At 42.1% G+C, this 17,236-nt stretch overlaps 1 protein-coding gene across 1 annotated transcript in view; it reads right to left on the reverse strand.

Moving 5' to 3' along the window:
- The window catches only part of KCNK10 (potassium two pore domain channel subfamily K member 10), a 68,544-nt gene extending 54,905 nt beyond the window's left edge, over positions 1–13,639 (reverse strand). Inside the window, exon 1 of the mRNA XM_050898042.1 lies at positions 13,588–13,639. Coding sequence (XP_050753999.1) covers positions 13,588–13,639 — 52 coding nt within the window. The remainder of the gene's footprint in view (positions 1–13,587) is intronic.
- Between the last annotated feature and the right edge of the window lie 3,597 nt (positions 13,640–17,236).

A 17,236-nucleotide genomic window follows, 5' to 3' on the forward strand; every position in this document is an offset into this window, starting at 1 on the left:
CTCAAAGCATTTCACAAATAATAGATAAACCCCTGTGACACTGAGGAAAAACAATATTGTATGTGTTCACAGTTTGTCTCATGTAAACGCTGCCACAGAGATGTTAGCAAATTAATTAAATTCAAGAGTAATTTCAAAAGTTGATTAAAACAAGGTCTTTGTCATACGTGCATCAAGCAGGTACAATGATTTGTCATCAATGTATTAGCAAATCTTCAAGTTCTTTTAGGGGACATGCTCTTTTCCACTATACATGACAAAATGCTGGTCTGCCTGTTACAAGATTAATAGACAGCCATAAATCAGACTCCTTTCTTTCGTTGGTTATAAAGGAAAAATATGATACCCATGTGTAAGCTGCTTTTGCTGATTATTTACAAGAACTTCCAGATTCTGACCCAGCCTCTCTGCTGTCAGAACCACAGTCAGAGCCTGCCCACGAACCTAAAATGGACTGCCCAAGAGTTACTCTCTTGCAAACACAGCCTTAGAGCTCCTGCCTGCTGAGGCTATGCAAATGACAGGGAAACAACAGGAAGCCCAAGGCTGGCTTGCGCAGGTATCAGCCAGAACTTATCCACTGACATTAAAAAAATCTCTGCAAAAGTCACGGTCATGGGATGCTGGGATACTTTCCCCTCCCTCCTCCCTCTCCCAGGCACTGCACTTTTCTAAAAGGCATACGTGACAGCTCACTGGTCGAAAGAATGGATGTGCTAAGGCAGGACATGAACTCCAGGAACAGCTGAAAGCATCTTGGTTTTTTTCTTTCTGGTTTGGCTTCAGGACAGCAGTCCTTGGGGGGTTCCTAGCTAACACTTATTGGCATTAACATGAAGATGCACTGCTACTGACACCATTTGTAGCACTACTTACAGAGCTGCCAAGTCCAGACGAATACTTGAGGGAGATTTGTCTTGTGCTGGAGTGAGATTGTACACTGCTGGAGGGCAGTTCGAATTTTGTTTCCCTTGCTTTGCTTTCTCTCTCTCCTGACCTCTCTTCCACCCTGCCCTCCTCCAAATCCATCCATCTGCTCTTGTCCCTCACTTCTCTCCAACCATGCTGGCAGCGTGGGAGGCAGCATACCCGTAACTCCCTGCTCAGTTCCTCTTCTCGGCACTCGCCACTCAGCTACCCTCCCCGTTCCCTCTGACACTTGAGCCCAGAGCAAGGAGCCAAGCACATGCTCACATATGACGGGACTCATCAATGAACTTCAGGTATTGGAAAATGGAAAATAGAGTAGAAGAGCATTACAGTGAGGAGCAGGAAGAGTTGAGGGGAGATTAGAAGTGATTGACAGGGGCAAGTCCCAAATAAGGAGCCCTCCTGCTTCAAGACTGGTGACTGTGTTTGTTCCAACACACTCACTGGCAGCAGTGCTATCATCAGGTTTATGAAGCTATTTATAGAGAAACTGAATACAGACAAACCCAAGAAAAATTCTCACCTTTCCCTTTCTGAAATAAGACTAAAACTAATAGATCACTGCTAAAACCTGTTTCCCTAGCATTAGATCAGTATTTCTTGCTCTTGCTAAAATTGGGAGTTCTAGTTCATGCAGGTCTCTGCTCTGTCAAGAGACAAATAGGAGGCAAGTGCTTTTGGCTCCAGATCTTGAGGTATAGAGATGACTTTGTGAAAAAGAGCTCCTGTTAGAAGAGATGAACATACCATTGGTTTTCCTTATTAGGTAATATATAGAAAAACTGCTTTCTTGTCAGTATGTCACAAGCCTCGAGTACAAGCACCAAGGAATAAATAGCTGCTCTCTGGTTCTCTGCAGACTTCACCCTTTGATGAACAACAGACAGGTTGAAGCAGTGGTGCTGCTGCTTATCCATAATCTTCTTTTTAAAGAGTAATCAAAAAAATTCCATTGCACTATGACATGCTGTTGGATGAAACGAGTTGACTTCTTTTCCTCAACAGGAAGTGTCCCAGGATTCCAGTAACATTTAGGAAGAGTCTGAATCTCCCACCACAGGAGTTCAAGGTGTTCTGCTTCAAAGTGCTCATAGGATGATGTAGGGTCAGGGTTTTAGCTGGTGTCCTTCTGCTAGAGCAGCTGGACTAGTATCTGCCAAATATCCTATCTATCTCAAGGATTCACAAAAGAAATTCAGCCAATGGTCTCATGGCCAGACCAACCAGTGAAGGAAACCTAAGTCTTGCAACTTAGCATAAAAAGGCCTGTGTACAAAGAGAAGAACATTCTTATTGACAGAAACCTAGTGGTAAGACAAGCAAGTGGAGGAGACAAACAACAAAGCAAAGATTCATGCTGGCCTTCCTAGCAGGAAGCTATCTAATCTACATTTGAAATGTGATTGATGCTGGCTGTCTGCCAAGGGTACAGCCTAACAGTGGAGTGAAGGAATCCCTTGATCACCTCAGTCACGCAAAGGGGACCTTAGCAGCACCACTGACTATAGTATAGACCGGAACTGTGAGATGCCAATAAATCGCTCAGCTGGGGCAGTCCAATATCTCCTGCAGGACTCTCTTAGTTTAATAGCCGAGGAACAGATCTTTCACATATGAGTAAGGCCAGAAAAACACATGCAAGATAACTTCTAACCCCAGAATAAGAATAGTGCCAGCACTAATTGTTCCTCTTCAAAGATTTCTTGGGGCATCCTTACAGATGTATCTGCACACTACTGACCATACCTAAAGAGCTCATACTGATGCTCCCCTGTAAAAACAAGAAGCAAGAATTTCTGCATCAGTCTAGTGGTGTCTTCCCCAATCTGGCTAATGATTGGAATCTACAGAAAAATACTTTGAATTCAAGCAAATCTCATTAATGATCCACCACTTCAATTAAGTGATAATTTCTCAAATTTTCTGGGCAACAGCAATAAAAGTGGATCTTTCATCATGCGGTAATGGTCAGAAATCTTGTAAGAAGCACATCAGTTGGGCTATTTTTTAGTTCACTGGAGCTGTACTATTTGCGTATCCCGAGGATCCAGTCTATTTAGCGGTCTTAAGTTCCTACACACAGTAACAGTCCTAGTTAAAGTGAACGAAGGCTTTTTAATACTTTGAAAGCCTATTCTGGAACAGGATGAAGAATACATATATAAGATAGCTATTACAAAATTACTCTGTGCAGAAAAGATCTTTCACAAGGAAGAGAAAGTTGCTGTTTGAAATGCACTTGTTCAACATAGCCATTTTTATTTTCTCTTATTCTGAATTCTTTATAACATACACATTTTTCTTTTACACTTTTGGTGTGTAAGTTGCATCAGTAAAGCTGCCACAGTCAGAATGATTTACCTGTTCAGTCTGCATGTAAGACAATTATTAGAAAGTGACTGTGAGTCAGAGAGCTCAGGTAAGCAAAAGGAAGTAGGTTAAAAAGACTTCAGACCCATTATGCTGCTCATGGCAGTATATAATAAACAGAACAGATGAACAGTGTCACTGGGAAGCTGGTTGGGCACACAGATCTCCAGGTCAATGCCAGGCTCATTCTGGCTGCACAAAGCTGGCTTGGAGTTTGCTATATAGTATATAATTTAGGGTATCTTAGATGATAAAAAGTCTAGTATAACAACTGAATTACACAAGACTTTTCTTATCTTATGCTCAGCTTCTATTCAGATAATACTGTAGAAATAGAGTTGTAATTTGAACTATGATAAAACTTTATAGCTACACAAGGATGGCACCTGCTGATATGGTATGGCTTCTAACATCTTGCAGTACTTCACAGTGTTGCCATACTGCATCACTGACATGTAGCTACATGCATTCACAGATTAGACTTAAGAAAGAGACAGCTGTGGCCCTCTGATCAGTTTTGCCCACAATTAAGCTTCACCTAAGCAAAAGTATGCTTGCAGAATGTATAGCAGGTGGACATGAACTCATTCTCCTGCACTCAGAGCTGGTGAAAACAAATGAAATCACTGCTAATAATGCCAAGCTCAAAGTAGTATTTTATAACTTTCAGTAGAGCTGCACTAACTGTGACAGTGTAACTTCTTGTAACTCCAAAGCATGCGTAAATTGAGAATGAATCCACCAGGAAAAAGTGGTGTATACCTGCCCTAAATCCTCCTAGTGGGAAGCTACCCAAAACCATTTGAGCTGAAGTTCAAAATATGAGTAGGAACAACCCCTGTCTCATTTCTTTCCTTTGCTGTAACTTGGAATACATCCCATTAGAGTCAATACAGGTGTGGTCAAATTGGTCAGTGCAGCCTGGAGAGTGATTCTGCTGACCCTAAACCAGACATCTACTGAAAGTTCTCCAGGCTCCACGAACCATATTTGACTATATCTCCCCTAACCATAGCAGGTCCTTAGAAACTTAGAATACCTCTGCATTTCAGACACCTACTTATATTTAGGTGTTTTATTCTCCAAGTCACACTCAAATGGCGTAATTCTGATGCCCATTCATACTGTATAGTACCAAGTGAGAGGTCCTAGCATATCCTAATTGGCCTTAAGCTGTTGCTCCAGAAGGGCTGAGGTCTCCCTTGGGCCCATTATCGTATATACCAGGCCTACGCAAATGTCTCAGCTGCCTTACAGTCCCTTAAATGGCAGCAGAAGCCTATTTTCAGAAAACTGAATCAAGAAATGTCTGGTAGCAATGAGAAATTCAGGTTGCAAGGTTACATGTCAGTATATCAGTGTAACCCAGTAATGAACTCTGCTTCTCATGAACGCAAATTAGTAGAGTGACTATAGCATCATGAAGAGGTGGCTCTGGTGTTGGTTCTGTAGCTGTCATGATTGCTGCTATGCAAGGCGTCTCTGCATGACCGTTTCTTGTGCAATCCAAACTTAGCAGTCTTAACATTTAAGTAATCAGTGATGGATCTGAGTTAACCTAGAGGAATGTCTTTGAGATGTGTGACCTGCTTCCTTCATTTCAGCTGGGAGTTTCTGCAGTACCATTTCTTTTATAATTCTTTCATCATTGAGGTTTTTCACATATAGTAGCTAGTGACTGTCTTTTGTTTCTTTAAAATGAAAAGCTGAAATTTGAGAAGATAAAAGCCCTGGACAAGCTGTCAGTATGTATTTGCTGTTTTCAAATCATGCCAGTACTATTATATTACAGTATCGAGTGAGAGAGAAATAATCCAAGCACCCTTTAACAGCATATCACTGAATCTTAAGAATCTCAGTGGCACAAGTTTAAGGTGCCAAAATCCAAAATCTCATGCAGTAAAGTCAGACTCATCCAGTAAAGTCAGTAACATGTTGGTTTTTCTTCCTAGGGAAAAAACGATGAGTCAGTCCTGCTGAGATATGAACATATGGCTCTAACAAATCTAGGTACTCAAAGCCTGATGCTTAAAGCACTGTGATGATCCTGTAGGATAGTGATACCAAAATAACTTGTATTGCTCTGTAAGAAGATGGATTTTAGGGTGTTAACTTTTGTCATCCCCTACTAGTTAAACAGTCCGTTGTCTTCAGCAAACAACGGTCACACAGTCATGCATAATCTATGGGTTATCAGAAAGACAGAGAACTGAAGCAATTTAAAGATCTATCGAATGCATCTCTTTGGGGGCAGAACTGAGGAACAAATGGAAGAAACATAAGCATGTTCCTCCAATGAAGGACTAGCCAAAGAAATAGATAATCATCTATTAAAGACACTTACTTCATGAGATATTTTGTAATATGTCCATAAGATTATTTATACTGTGCTTTAGTTTTGCTCACAGAGGAGGACCCGGATACATGCCTGAAGAACCAATAGAGAACATAAAGATACTTCATTTTTTCTGAAATATGGCCTAGGTTACGTGCTTACTTCTAAAAGGCAGAAAGAACATCATGTGCTTGAAAACAGTGAATTCTAGTTGGAGGCAGCCAAACTTGTCTTCATGTCCACTCATTCTTTTCAGAGCATTTTCAGCCTTACCACAGGTACACCCTTTTCATTCTGCATTTTCTGCACCTCTGGCAGCAGATCTGACCCTGTCACACTCTGGGTCCATTCTTTTGTAATCTACATTACCTGAAGCAGCTTTCCTTTGTCTCTCCTTGTTAGGTCTTTATTTCTTTTCAAATCTCCTCTAAAATTTCAAATAGCAAACTCAAACAAAATGCTAGACCTAACTATGTCTGGACTTTTAAAAAAACTTGAACCCACACGCAGACTTTGCAGCTGATCACTACCCCTATTCAGGACTCCAGATCTTAAGTGCAACAAGTTTCAATCCCTTTCATATATCTTATATGTCATGCCCCTTGTCACAACTCCAGCCTTCAGCAGGATGTTCCCCTTCTATTTTAAAAACAGAAAAATAAAATGAAGCCAGGCTTGTGTATTCTCTTCCACCTTTTTTTTCCCTCTATACAGGTTTTGATAACAGATTCTATCACCTTACTGGCTTTCATTTCCACTTCCAACACCGAGATATACCCACACTAAATTTTTCACTCTAACCTCAAAATCTTACCAGTGGTCTCCTATGCTTGTATTTTGGGACATCTGAATAACACATCATAATACATGCATTTGGGACACTTTACCAATAATAAGATTTGTAATAGCGTAAGAATTGTATTAGCAGTTAAAGAAAAAGATGAAATCTGAATTCTTGGTCTCAGCATTCCCAGACCAAGGAAATATCTGCTAAATTCTGTGGTTCATTAACATGGTAAGAGATTCATAGTTCACTTTTGAAATATCATTTTGTTTAAATAATCTGAATTAATGTTTGATTGTAACTGTGAAAAGCAGCCCAGAAAGTATGTTGGGAGAATAATAATGGTTCATGGACTAAAAAGGATTGGTACTATCACCCTGAAGTACAAGGGTATATGGTACGTGCTGTTCTCACTTGGTTTATCTCATTGGGGTAACCAGCAAGAACTGCATGGCACATTATTTATGAAAGTCAGTGGGTTCATCTTAGAGCACATTTTCCATTATAGTTAAAATGTTTTTCATATACATGCTTTATAGACAAACAATAGAAGTATAACCAATGTCTCAGGAACTAGAATATAAGCATCCTCTGTCTGACAAAGGCCAGGTCCCAGGATGTTTTAAATTTCTTACAGAAAACCAAAAACAGAGGTGCTCTTATAAAAAGGTATTTAAAAAGGTAGTATTTAGTCTTTTGCTGAATGTTACTTCTTTTACATAAAAATTCTATAAAAAACACACAACTGTTCAGCATTTATATTCTCTGCTTTGGCTTTTGCTATTCCACTGAGATTATTACAAAATAAAGGTTAGGCATTCCCATCACACTGAATTCTCTAATACTCTACGTGTTGAATACTAGTGTGTTTGTTATCCCTTTCTTATCTTGACCTCCTCATTGTTCCCTCCCCATTTCATTCCAGGTACTTACCCTATTTACAACACAACATCTAGGGCCCCTGTTCTCCCAGTGATTCCAGGCACTCCTTCACTTTTAACTCAGTAAAGCCTGTGGGGACAACACAGTTCTGATTCTTTTAAAATTAAGAATCTCATGTTGCTCTCACTGAAGTGAGTGGTAAAATTCCTAGCTCTGGATTAAATCAAGAGAGTAAGAATTAAACTGTATCACCATATATATGCACTCTTCTGTCTAAAGCTGATATAGTCCACACACTAGCTACATAAATCCACATAAAAGCCAAAAGCTGAACCAAAACCTACCCAATTACAACTGATATCATATATCTTTCTCCCAAAAGCAAACTCCGTCACTTCAGGTAGCATCAGTTTTCAAGAGTTGCGCAAGGGACTTTTCAGTCCAAAAGCCTATCAATGGATTACTCTTGTACAAATATGGCAAAAAATAGCATTGGTATTCTTCACTGAAATAATAATTCTGTCTTAACCTCTCCCACTGCTGACAATTCTACTGTTCTCCCTGTCTTAGACTTACAGCTTCATATTGCCTTTGATTCTTTTCATTCCCTTTTTCTCACAGTACTGATGACATCTTAATGACACTCTACCCTTCATCTTTCTTACCTTGACTAGAGTTCAGTCTTTCCTCACTATTACTAAGAAAGCTGCTGTCCAGTCTTTCACTCTGCCACCTTCTTATTACTAATTTTATTTTTCTGAATCCTTAGTTTTTCCATTTCCAGGGCATCCTAAAGATGACAATGATGAAACTAATAGCTCTCTGCTGTCTTTCTTCCTCTCCTGCTAATTCAGTCATATCTTCCTATGTCTTACCACATTAGGGTCCACGGTATTCATCTGCCTCCCCTGCAGGCTCCACATAGCCTTTAGTAAAGTTCTGATTTCTTCATTCTCTTTACTTGTTTTCCAAACCCTTCAAATTTTCTGCCTTACTGTATTTGGCACTATTGTGCCTACACCATGCACTGCCAGGAGTGTCCTCCTGTTTATCCAATTTCTATTCTCCTTCGAATCTCTCTTTAAAATAAACTCCTTACAGTTGTTCGGCAACCTATGCATATTAGGCACAGCAGAGTCCTGGTCTATCAGATGGGTCAGTAGTCAATATGATTTTGTGATATAAGTAGCATATGGTCAGTACCCTGCTGACCATGGGTCATTTGCTGGGATCAGAGCTACTTTTTTACACATTATAGCTTTCCATAGCAGTCTTCTTAGACTGAGCTACTAAGAACTGACTTACTAGCGCAGAAAGGTATTGCCTAGCTCACAGTTGCACTCCACTTCTTTTCATAGATCTTCTTGAAAACAGAGGTCAGAAATGAACACCCTCATTCTACTCGTCTATACCTTTATAATCAAGTTTGCCTTCTGCATTGGTCTCTTTGAATGAAAGGACAGAAAAAGCAGGAACTGCAGCAGTTTGTAACATTCTGCAGGCAGCGTCAGTTTAATTTATACTGAATAGCTGATGCTGAAGATTTCTCCAACAAACAGTCATCAAGGGATGATCCAATCCTGATACCTGCATGAAGGCATTTGAGACTCAGCTCAGTTGTCCCACATATAGATGTCCAGTGCTGCTTGAGGTGTCTCAGGTGAAGTGAGAAATCCCATGGCAGGTGACACAGGACCTATGGAAGACTTGAGCCCCTCTGGAGTGGCAGCTGGGGAATATCAAAGGTCTCTAGATACCTCTAATGGGAAACTCAATTGAGTATTCAGTGTCTGTAAAGAAGCGCAAGTAATACTAGTTTCCTCTAGTTGTAAAGTGCAGAGATAACCTTATTTCTTAATTGATATGATCTGTGTATGATGACAGGCTGTTTTGCTCCCTCCTAATTGTTTTAGCATTTGATTGCAATACATATGCTCTTCTTTCAATAGCAGATCTTAGATTGCTCTAAACAAGTTAATTACATTTCACAACACCCTTGTGCATTAGGGAAGTATTAATATTCCCGTTTTGCCATCAAGGAAAAAGGGAGGAAAAGAAAGGGTAAGTGGCTTACTGAAGGTTAAACAGTAAGTCAGTGGCAAAATCTGAAGAGGAACTCCAGACTTTCCACCACAGCTTGAATTCCCCACAGACCACTAACTCCCACGCTAAATGTAAAGATGATAATAAATGCATGATTTTAGGGTTCCAAACTGCAGAAAGCCAGCCTACACAAACGATGTCTTTGTGAAAGGACGCGGGAACTTGTATCAAAACTTCAGAGTTCCAAAAGGTCAGTGTAGAGATAAACATCTACCTGGAAATTCAAAAGGCTTTGACAATCCATATCACTGCAATGACAGCAAAAAACTGCAGGCACACAGGATGGAACAAGACTGAACTCCATTTTCTGCCTACTAAGAGCATCACCAAGATAGACGTCCTTCCCTTGGAAAAGACTTCTCACCATCACCCTGCAAGACAGTCATGCTTGGGGATAATTTCTGAGCATATTGGAAACAGCCTCATCTACCCTTCTTTTCTACAAAGAAACAGCAATTTTAAGCAGATAATTCGTAGGAAAAAAAATTGATATTGCTGTAACATCCAGGTGTCTCAGGATGAGGGACCCACTGTGTTCTAGGTACTGTATAAAAATATATTTGCAAAGAGATTATATGCCAATTTAAGCACGGACAACAGGTGGGTGTAACAAACAGCAGGAGGAATGCAGGAAAGAGCAGAGATGAGAACAACAATTACAAGAATTTATGTCTTTATATGCTGCTATAAACCAAATCTTATATTCTGAAAAGTATAGATGGGAAGTTGTATGAGGTATGAAACTAAAAATCTGGTCTTTCACTAATTTCAGTTATTATTGCTTTACCTGAATTGCACCAAATGGGAGAAGCAAAAATCAGTGATAGGCCGATCAAATGTTTTATGATTGCGTATATCCAGGCTGATTCCACCAGTAACACAAACGGCAGACTTGTTTTTTAAAATGTAAGGCCAGGTAGTGTGCAATCCTGTATCCCTACTCAATGTGTCCAACTCTCCCTAAAATATTATTGAGGTGCCTGCTTGGGTTTTTTACTCATTTCTTACCCCATTCACTCACTGTATATGAATAGTATGTTTTTCAATCAATATATATGAGATTCTAGGACATATTTCACATTGGATTGTTACGGACAAGTCCTAATGACTTTTGGGATGGAGTTTGATCTGTTTGTTAATGGGATTATATAGTTTGATTGCCAGGGATAGTAAGGGACTTCACTGGAGGAATCTGGACCCTATATACTTCCAGGTTTATGAAATATTTGGTTTATCTGGAAAACACACTCAGCATTTACAGGGAACACACAGATATACTCTATACCCAAGACAAGTGAAGATACTACACAATAGAATAAAAGCACAGTTCAGTCTCCATGCCCTGTTTGTTCCAGTTTAATGGCTGAGAAATCAGGCTCCCATTAGCTGTCTGTCAGACACCATCCCTTATGTCAATTCTATTCTTTTAAACCTGTTCTCTCCACAAAGTCTTTCTATGGTATGTTGATCTTTGCTGATGTGAACTGAGAATACCAGTTTTATGCCAGATGAAAGCTACCAGCAGACTCTAATCTATTTATCTATGTAAATATTTATAGTTCAGTCAGCATTATGGAGTTTGAGCATTAATTCATTTCAATGACTATCATTCTGACCTGGGTTCAAACCAGCAACATCATCAGTCCCAAGCCAGCCATATCTCCACAACAAGGGCCCTGGCATTTAGAAATGTGTATAGTTTCTAGAAAATATTGCCTGGAATAATCAGATCTAAACAATCTTTGAGATACTATAGCTCTCACTTACATTGTTGGACTGCTAGCTTGCTTGCCAGGAACATCAGTTGATATATTTCAAGTACTGTTAGCACACGTTAGCACAATTCCTGCTAGACAAAACTGTGGAAACTGCACGTTCTCTGTCTGACAACCAGAACGGGGCACGATCATACAATATGCACTGAAATGAGCCTGGTATTTGAGTGTGAATATTAACTGGACATGAGCTCTGCTTTTAATACTTAGCACTCTTTGTATCCTTGCACCACGAGCTTGCTACATCTTGATCTTTGTATCTGAAAAAAACTACTTCAGTTCTTAACTCCAAGGATATCATATAGGATGCAAAACATAACATCATTCTTCACATGTACATGCAGAGAACAGACTACATATGTGACTGTAAATCAAATTCATTTTAGGGCTCTAAGTGATTTTGTGTAGATCTTTGCTAACATTTATATCTACATAAATATATTTTTGTTTCAAAAAGAATGGAACTCTGATCTACCTTGTCTTCTACCCACATCACTAATTCTTCAGTGGGACTATGTGAGTACAATGTCATTGCACTGTTCCTCTGTTGGTAAAAGGATTGGGCCTTAGACAACTTTTCCTTACCAATTTGCCTTTTTCCATTCCACTAAATTTTATCTATTTCCTGAGTCCCTTCGAGAATTAGAAATTAACATTTTTTGCTTCCTTTCTGGCTATACATTAGCATCCTTTCTGCCTGGCTAACGAAGTCAATACACTGAGGGGAAATAACTGGTAGGATTTTGCAGTCCTTAGCAGGGATTCAGCTTGGCAGAGAGGAAACCTGCTGAGTTTGAGGTACTCAAACCTGTTTTACCTGTTATGGTACTCTACAGTTTTGGACACATTAGTAAATTGTGACCAACCACCTGTTGGATCCATATGCTTTAAAGCCGATTGCCAAGCAAAGGAGCTGCATACAGAATGCCATCAGTACAGCCTCCTGTGTGCCTTTGTCAGGGGAAGGTAGGAAAGGGCTTTTTGCATTAAAAGGCATTTTGCAATACATAAAATGAATTAAAATGAAGCAACAGCAAACACACATCCAGAAAAGCACCTGGGAAAAGCAAGTTTTCACCACACAGAATTTTGACCCTAGGATAAGGAATATACTGTTATTAAAATAATCAAATCTCTGTTAGCACTACTATCCATGTGCTCATTGTGAAGCTGAGGGTAGAGGAGGCTGATGTGTCGATTTCAGCCTTCACCTAATTAAAGATGTAGCAAGGCTTAAACTAAAGCTTAATTGTGAATACTATTCAAACAGCACATCAGATCTGTTCAGCAGAAAGATGTCTGTTCTGCTGTATTCCTCCTACACCAGGGGAAACTGTTTCTAAATTTCATTTTGTAGACATGAGGGCACAGAGGATGACAGATGAATTGACCACTAAAAGCAAACCTGCAGAATAAAGATGAATAATCAAAGCCCGTGCTATCACTTCATACTTCCTGCAAGCACTGCTGTACAGCAATGGGCTGCCAACAGTTCTGCTGCAAACCTGAGCATATGGCTTCAAGTTGCTCTGCTCCTGTACCAATGCACAGAAATATGACACACCAATATACAAATTACTACTAGGGGTTTTTTCAGTCACTTCTTCCATGGGTTGCATATGAACCTCCTCCCCATGCCAGGAAAGGAGAGCATTTCATTATGGTTTATTTTAAAACACCACTTGGATCATTTTATTGAAAACCACTGCACTGGCGTAAATCTCCTTCCACCATCACACAAACACACTCCCCAAGACAGACTCCAAACCTAACTATAGAGTTAATCAAACTATCCACTTGGGCTGATCAATTGCTAACAGGACAGAGTAAAGAGTTTAAAGGTCCCTTTGGGCTCCCTTATTTAATGTCTTTTTATACCATCCATACTATGGGTTATATTGCAGCAGCATTTTGCTCCAGTTGCTTGCCAACAAACATTTGCCATCGAGGAGCCCTGAGCAAGCAGTCACATCTGTGTCCACTCCTGTACCACTCATTTAGCAGAGACAATGATCACTAGAAACAACAAAGGAGCCACAGATAAAACAAACAATGCTGTGAGCCAGAGATCACTGCCATCCCAGGCAAGTTTGTCATGAAAATACTCAAGAAAAAGGGAGGGGAGGGGAGGGGATGGGAGGGGAGGGAAGAGAGGTATCAAATATGGAACTATAAAACTTACATCTAGAAGAGGTTTTACCCATGCACCCACCCAACCCCACATCTGAGGAGCATTTTCTAACGCACTGCTAGGATTGAGCAAGAAAGACTGAGCAGTGCACATGGGAAGCAGACAAGCATCCAATGTCTCCTCCCATTTGGAGTCAAATAGTCTCCTATGAGTCACTAGACACAAGGAATAATAATTGTTATTATTATAGTAATGATAGTAATAGAGAATCACCAACCTTGAGGATCCCAGTTCACCTGTTTTCTTGGAGTCTCGATTGGAAATTTCATCGCTTCCTTTTTGCACAGGGAGGAAAAAGAATTAAATAAATTCCCAACCTTCCTGTCTCAATGCTGCAGTCAAACAAATTAATTTCAAATTATAGGGAGCCTGCGCTGTTTGACTGAGGGGAACTGGTGGTTGCCAAGGAAAGAAATACACAAATAAATCGAAGAAGGTGGGGAGGGGCGGGGAGGGGAGGGGAGGGGAGGGAAGTGGAGTGGAGGGGTTTGTACCGGCGAGGTGAGGAGGGGTGTAGGCACCCCAGCAAAGAGAGGGGGAGAAGGGATGGAGTGAGGACCGGAGAGGATCTGGGGGGGAGCGGGAACGGAGTAGGCTGAGATGGGCAGCGGGTCCAGGGTGCTGCTGGCTGCTGGGGAGGCTCCCGCAGCTGGCTCGCCCAGTCCACCTGCAGATGTCAGGGTGGCGGGGTCCCCGCTGCAGCCCGGCTCCTCTGCTGCGCCCACCTGAGGGGGCACCCGGGCTGGCGAGCCCGCAGGCTTGCAAGGATCGGGGAGTCGGCCAGCCCCCCCCCCCGCCCCCAGGGACACCTCCCACACGCGCACACACTCTCCGGCCTCAGCCGCCCCCTCAAAAATGAGCCCACCTCAGTTCAGCCCCGGGCACTAGAGGGGTAACAAAAGTCAGCCATGAGGGGTGAGCCGCAGCGGCATGGCTGGGGCGAGGCTGGGGACCACCCCGGCTGAATGCAGCAGCAGCCTGGCTCGCCGAGGAGAGCCGGAGCAGGAAGAGAAGAAGGAGGAGGAAGAGGAGGAGGGAGCCACCCTATAGCTTTGGAGGGAATTCACGGAGCCCCTCTCTGCACTGGCTTAAAAAGGGGGTGGGGAGAGGAAGCGAGGGGAAGAGGCTGCGAGTCCCTTTGTAAGAGGCGGTGGCGGGGTGCCCTAGGGAGGGGGCAGGCTCCGGCTGGTACTTACTGGGTATCCTTCCCTGGAGGGGGATGCAGGCTTGTTTGGCAGAGTTTGCAGCCGGAGACACGCTCGACTAAGCTACGAGCAGCAGTAGCGGCGGCGGCAGCACATGGCAGGAGTACGGCAGCATCCACAGCCTCTGCAGCGCAGGGCGGGGGGAAGGGCAGGGGATCGCCCGAGCCCCCGCAGGCTCGGGGGGACCAGGACCGGGCACCCCGAAAGCCAGAGGACTCCTGCTCCCCTTTCTCTCCCCGCTCCTCTCCGCGCTGTGGACAGGGGTAGACACCTCGCGTCAAGGCAAAGGCTGGCACGGCAGAGCTGAAAGATGCGGCCAGGCTGCGGGGAGGGGGCAGGAGGGCTGGGAGGGAGGCTGGAGGCCTCTCGGAGCCCCCCTAAGCTCTCAGGGGGCTTCGGGGAAATGGAAGACACTTGGCTTTACGTTGTGCAATTACCAGACACTCGCTGCTTTCCAAGTCTGCATTCTCCCTCCTCTCCCTCCTGCTCCAGGCTTTCCCTCAAACCCAAAACAGGCTGGTAACACCAGAAAGGTCTCCAGTTCCAGTTACAATACATGCCCCAGCTCCCCTCCCTTAGCCAGGAAAACAAAACCCCAGCCCCTCTGGGGGCCTGAAAGAAGACTGTGAGAGGTTAACCCTGTCCTGCCTTTTCTCTTCCACAGTGGAAATCAACTCCTTGTGTGACGGGGATCGTTCACTGGGGATGGTTTAGGGGAGAGATCCACAAATTCACATTGGTCATGGGTCAGAGACCCATATCAGAATCAGTCCTGAGGTCCATAACCAGGACCTTCTGAATTTTCAGGAAACGTGGTTGTGATCTAAACCTGGTGCCTGAGACAATTTGTCCCCTGCTTTTTGCCCTGTACTTCTTTTTGCTCAACTGCCCTCTCTGTCTTGCTTTCCTATCTGTTGCTCAGATGTTAGCTAACCTTGTAAGACGAAACGGAGAAATCTGCCCTGGTGAAAAAAAAAAGCAGTCTGAAATGTGTGGCTCTCCTCAGGAAACTCTTGCTGTGGAGGTTGGCACACTCTTTTCATATCCACATTCAGAAGCTAAATAAATACGCACATCCATGCTTGTCCCCAGTCTTTGTTCAATCCTAAACAGGAAGGGGAAATCAGTATTTGTGAATCCACACCTTCAGTTGATGGTGGTGTGTAAGGTCCGGTAAAGCAGTATGTAGTTTGAAGAAACTAGATGGAAGTAATGCAGCAAGTCTTCTTGGGGGGAGGTGCTGGGTGTCTCTCCTTTCCCTAATCCAAGCACCCCTGTGGCTCTTGTTTTGTGCTGTACAGGAGGAGGCGGGAGAGGCTGCTCTAACGGAGGACATGGTGAGAATGATAATGAGCCTGCTCAGTCAGACTTGAATTTGAGATGATTGCAATGATGACATCAGGAGCACAAGGTATTTCCTTCGCAAGCAAACCACGATGCATTCTAAACAGGCTTCGGGATTCCTGTTGACGTTTCTTCTGCAAACCGAATGGAAACAAAAGTGAGGGTAGGCTTTGCTAATTGTGCTGTGTGATCAGTTGAATCATGGTTGGGAAATCTTTTAATGATTCCAATAACCAAAAAGGCTTCAAAGAAGGCTTCTGAACCCCCAGCAAGGTCACTTGTCAAATATGTATCAATAAAGAACTATTTATGTGTTTATACACACATATATATAACGTATATATGCATGCATATAACTTTTCCTCAGCATTCAAAACAGTTTCCAGTTTATTGGCATCTTCCTTGTACTTTACTGGGAAAAACTAACATATAGACATACATTACTCAGTTGTGTCACCCTAACCCAAGCACTACTTTGTCTTTGTGCCATAACTATCAGCAGTTGACTGATGAGGTGGATATTGTGCCACAGACATCTGTCCACTGAGAACTCACCTAAGATCACCAAACTCAAACAGGCCACTGAAAGGCCAACAGCATTAAATCCCTGCTAACATACACAGGAAGTCTATAGTCTAGAGGTGAAATCTTCAGGTAGTTCATTACCAGAAACACATCCTGATTTTTACTGTCAAAAGAAGAGGAATTTTCATGTGGCCATACAAATCCTTTATTATTAAACTGACCTTAGAGAGACATCTCATATTTGTTTGACTTACAGTAACACCAAGTGGACAATAATGACACAATACCATATTCCTGTTTCTGGTATCCTCTTAATGCATTACATTTGCATGTAATTGTTTTGCAAATTTTTACCATGTTATGATCATGGAAATCTTGCTCAATTATTTTGATGCTTCAGACCTGCAGTTTTATCTAGTGGGCCAATTTATTCCCAAAGTAACTCCTTTAAAATCAATGGGGTTACTCCAGAGATGGATTTGGCACAATGAGCGCATCTTTCACTGACAGCACAGCTGTTGCGTAGAAACATAACTATTATCTTATGCAAATGAAAGGCCTTTCACCCCTCAGTGATGTCGAATTCTCATGATAGGGAGAACTGGTGCCTTGAAGCTATAGTGTTTCAAGCTGTTACTCTGTCAACTTTCATAAGCTAAGTGGATTCAGTAATGTTTAATATATAAATAAAAGACCACCAAGAAAAAAAACTAAATATAGCATGATCAATGTATTTTAGTACCTGCATAAGAATTTTCAGGATTCGACTTTATATCAGTAGTTTATCAAACT

The sequence above is a fragment of the Gymnogyps californianus genome, chromosome 5 (genome assembly GCF_018139145.2).
Source record: "Gymnogyps californianus isolate 813 chromosome 5, ASM1813914v2, whole genome shotgun sequence".
Taxonomy (NCBI): Eukaryota; Metazoa; Chordata; class Aves; order Accipitriformes; family Cathartidae; genus Gymnogyps; species Gymnogyps californianus.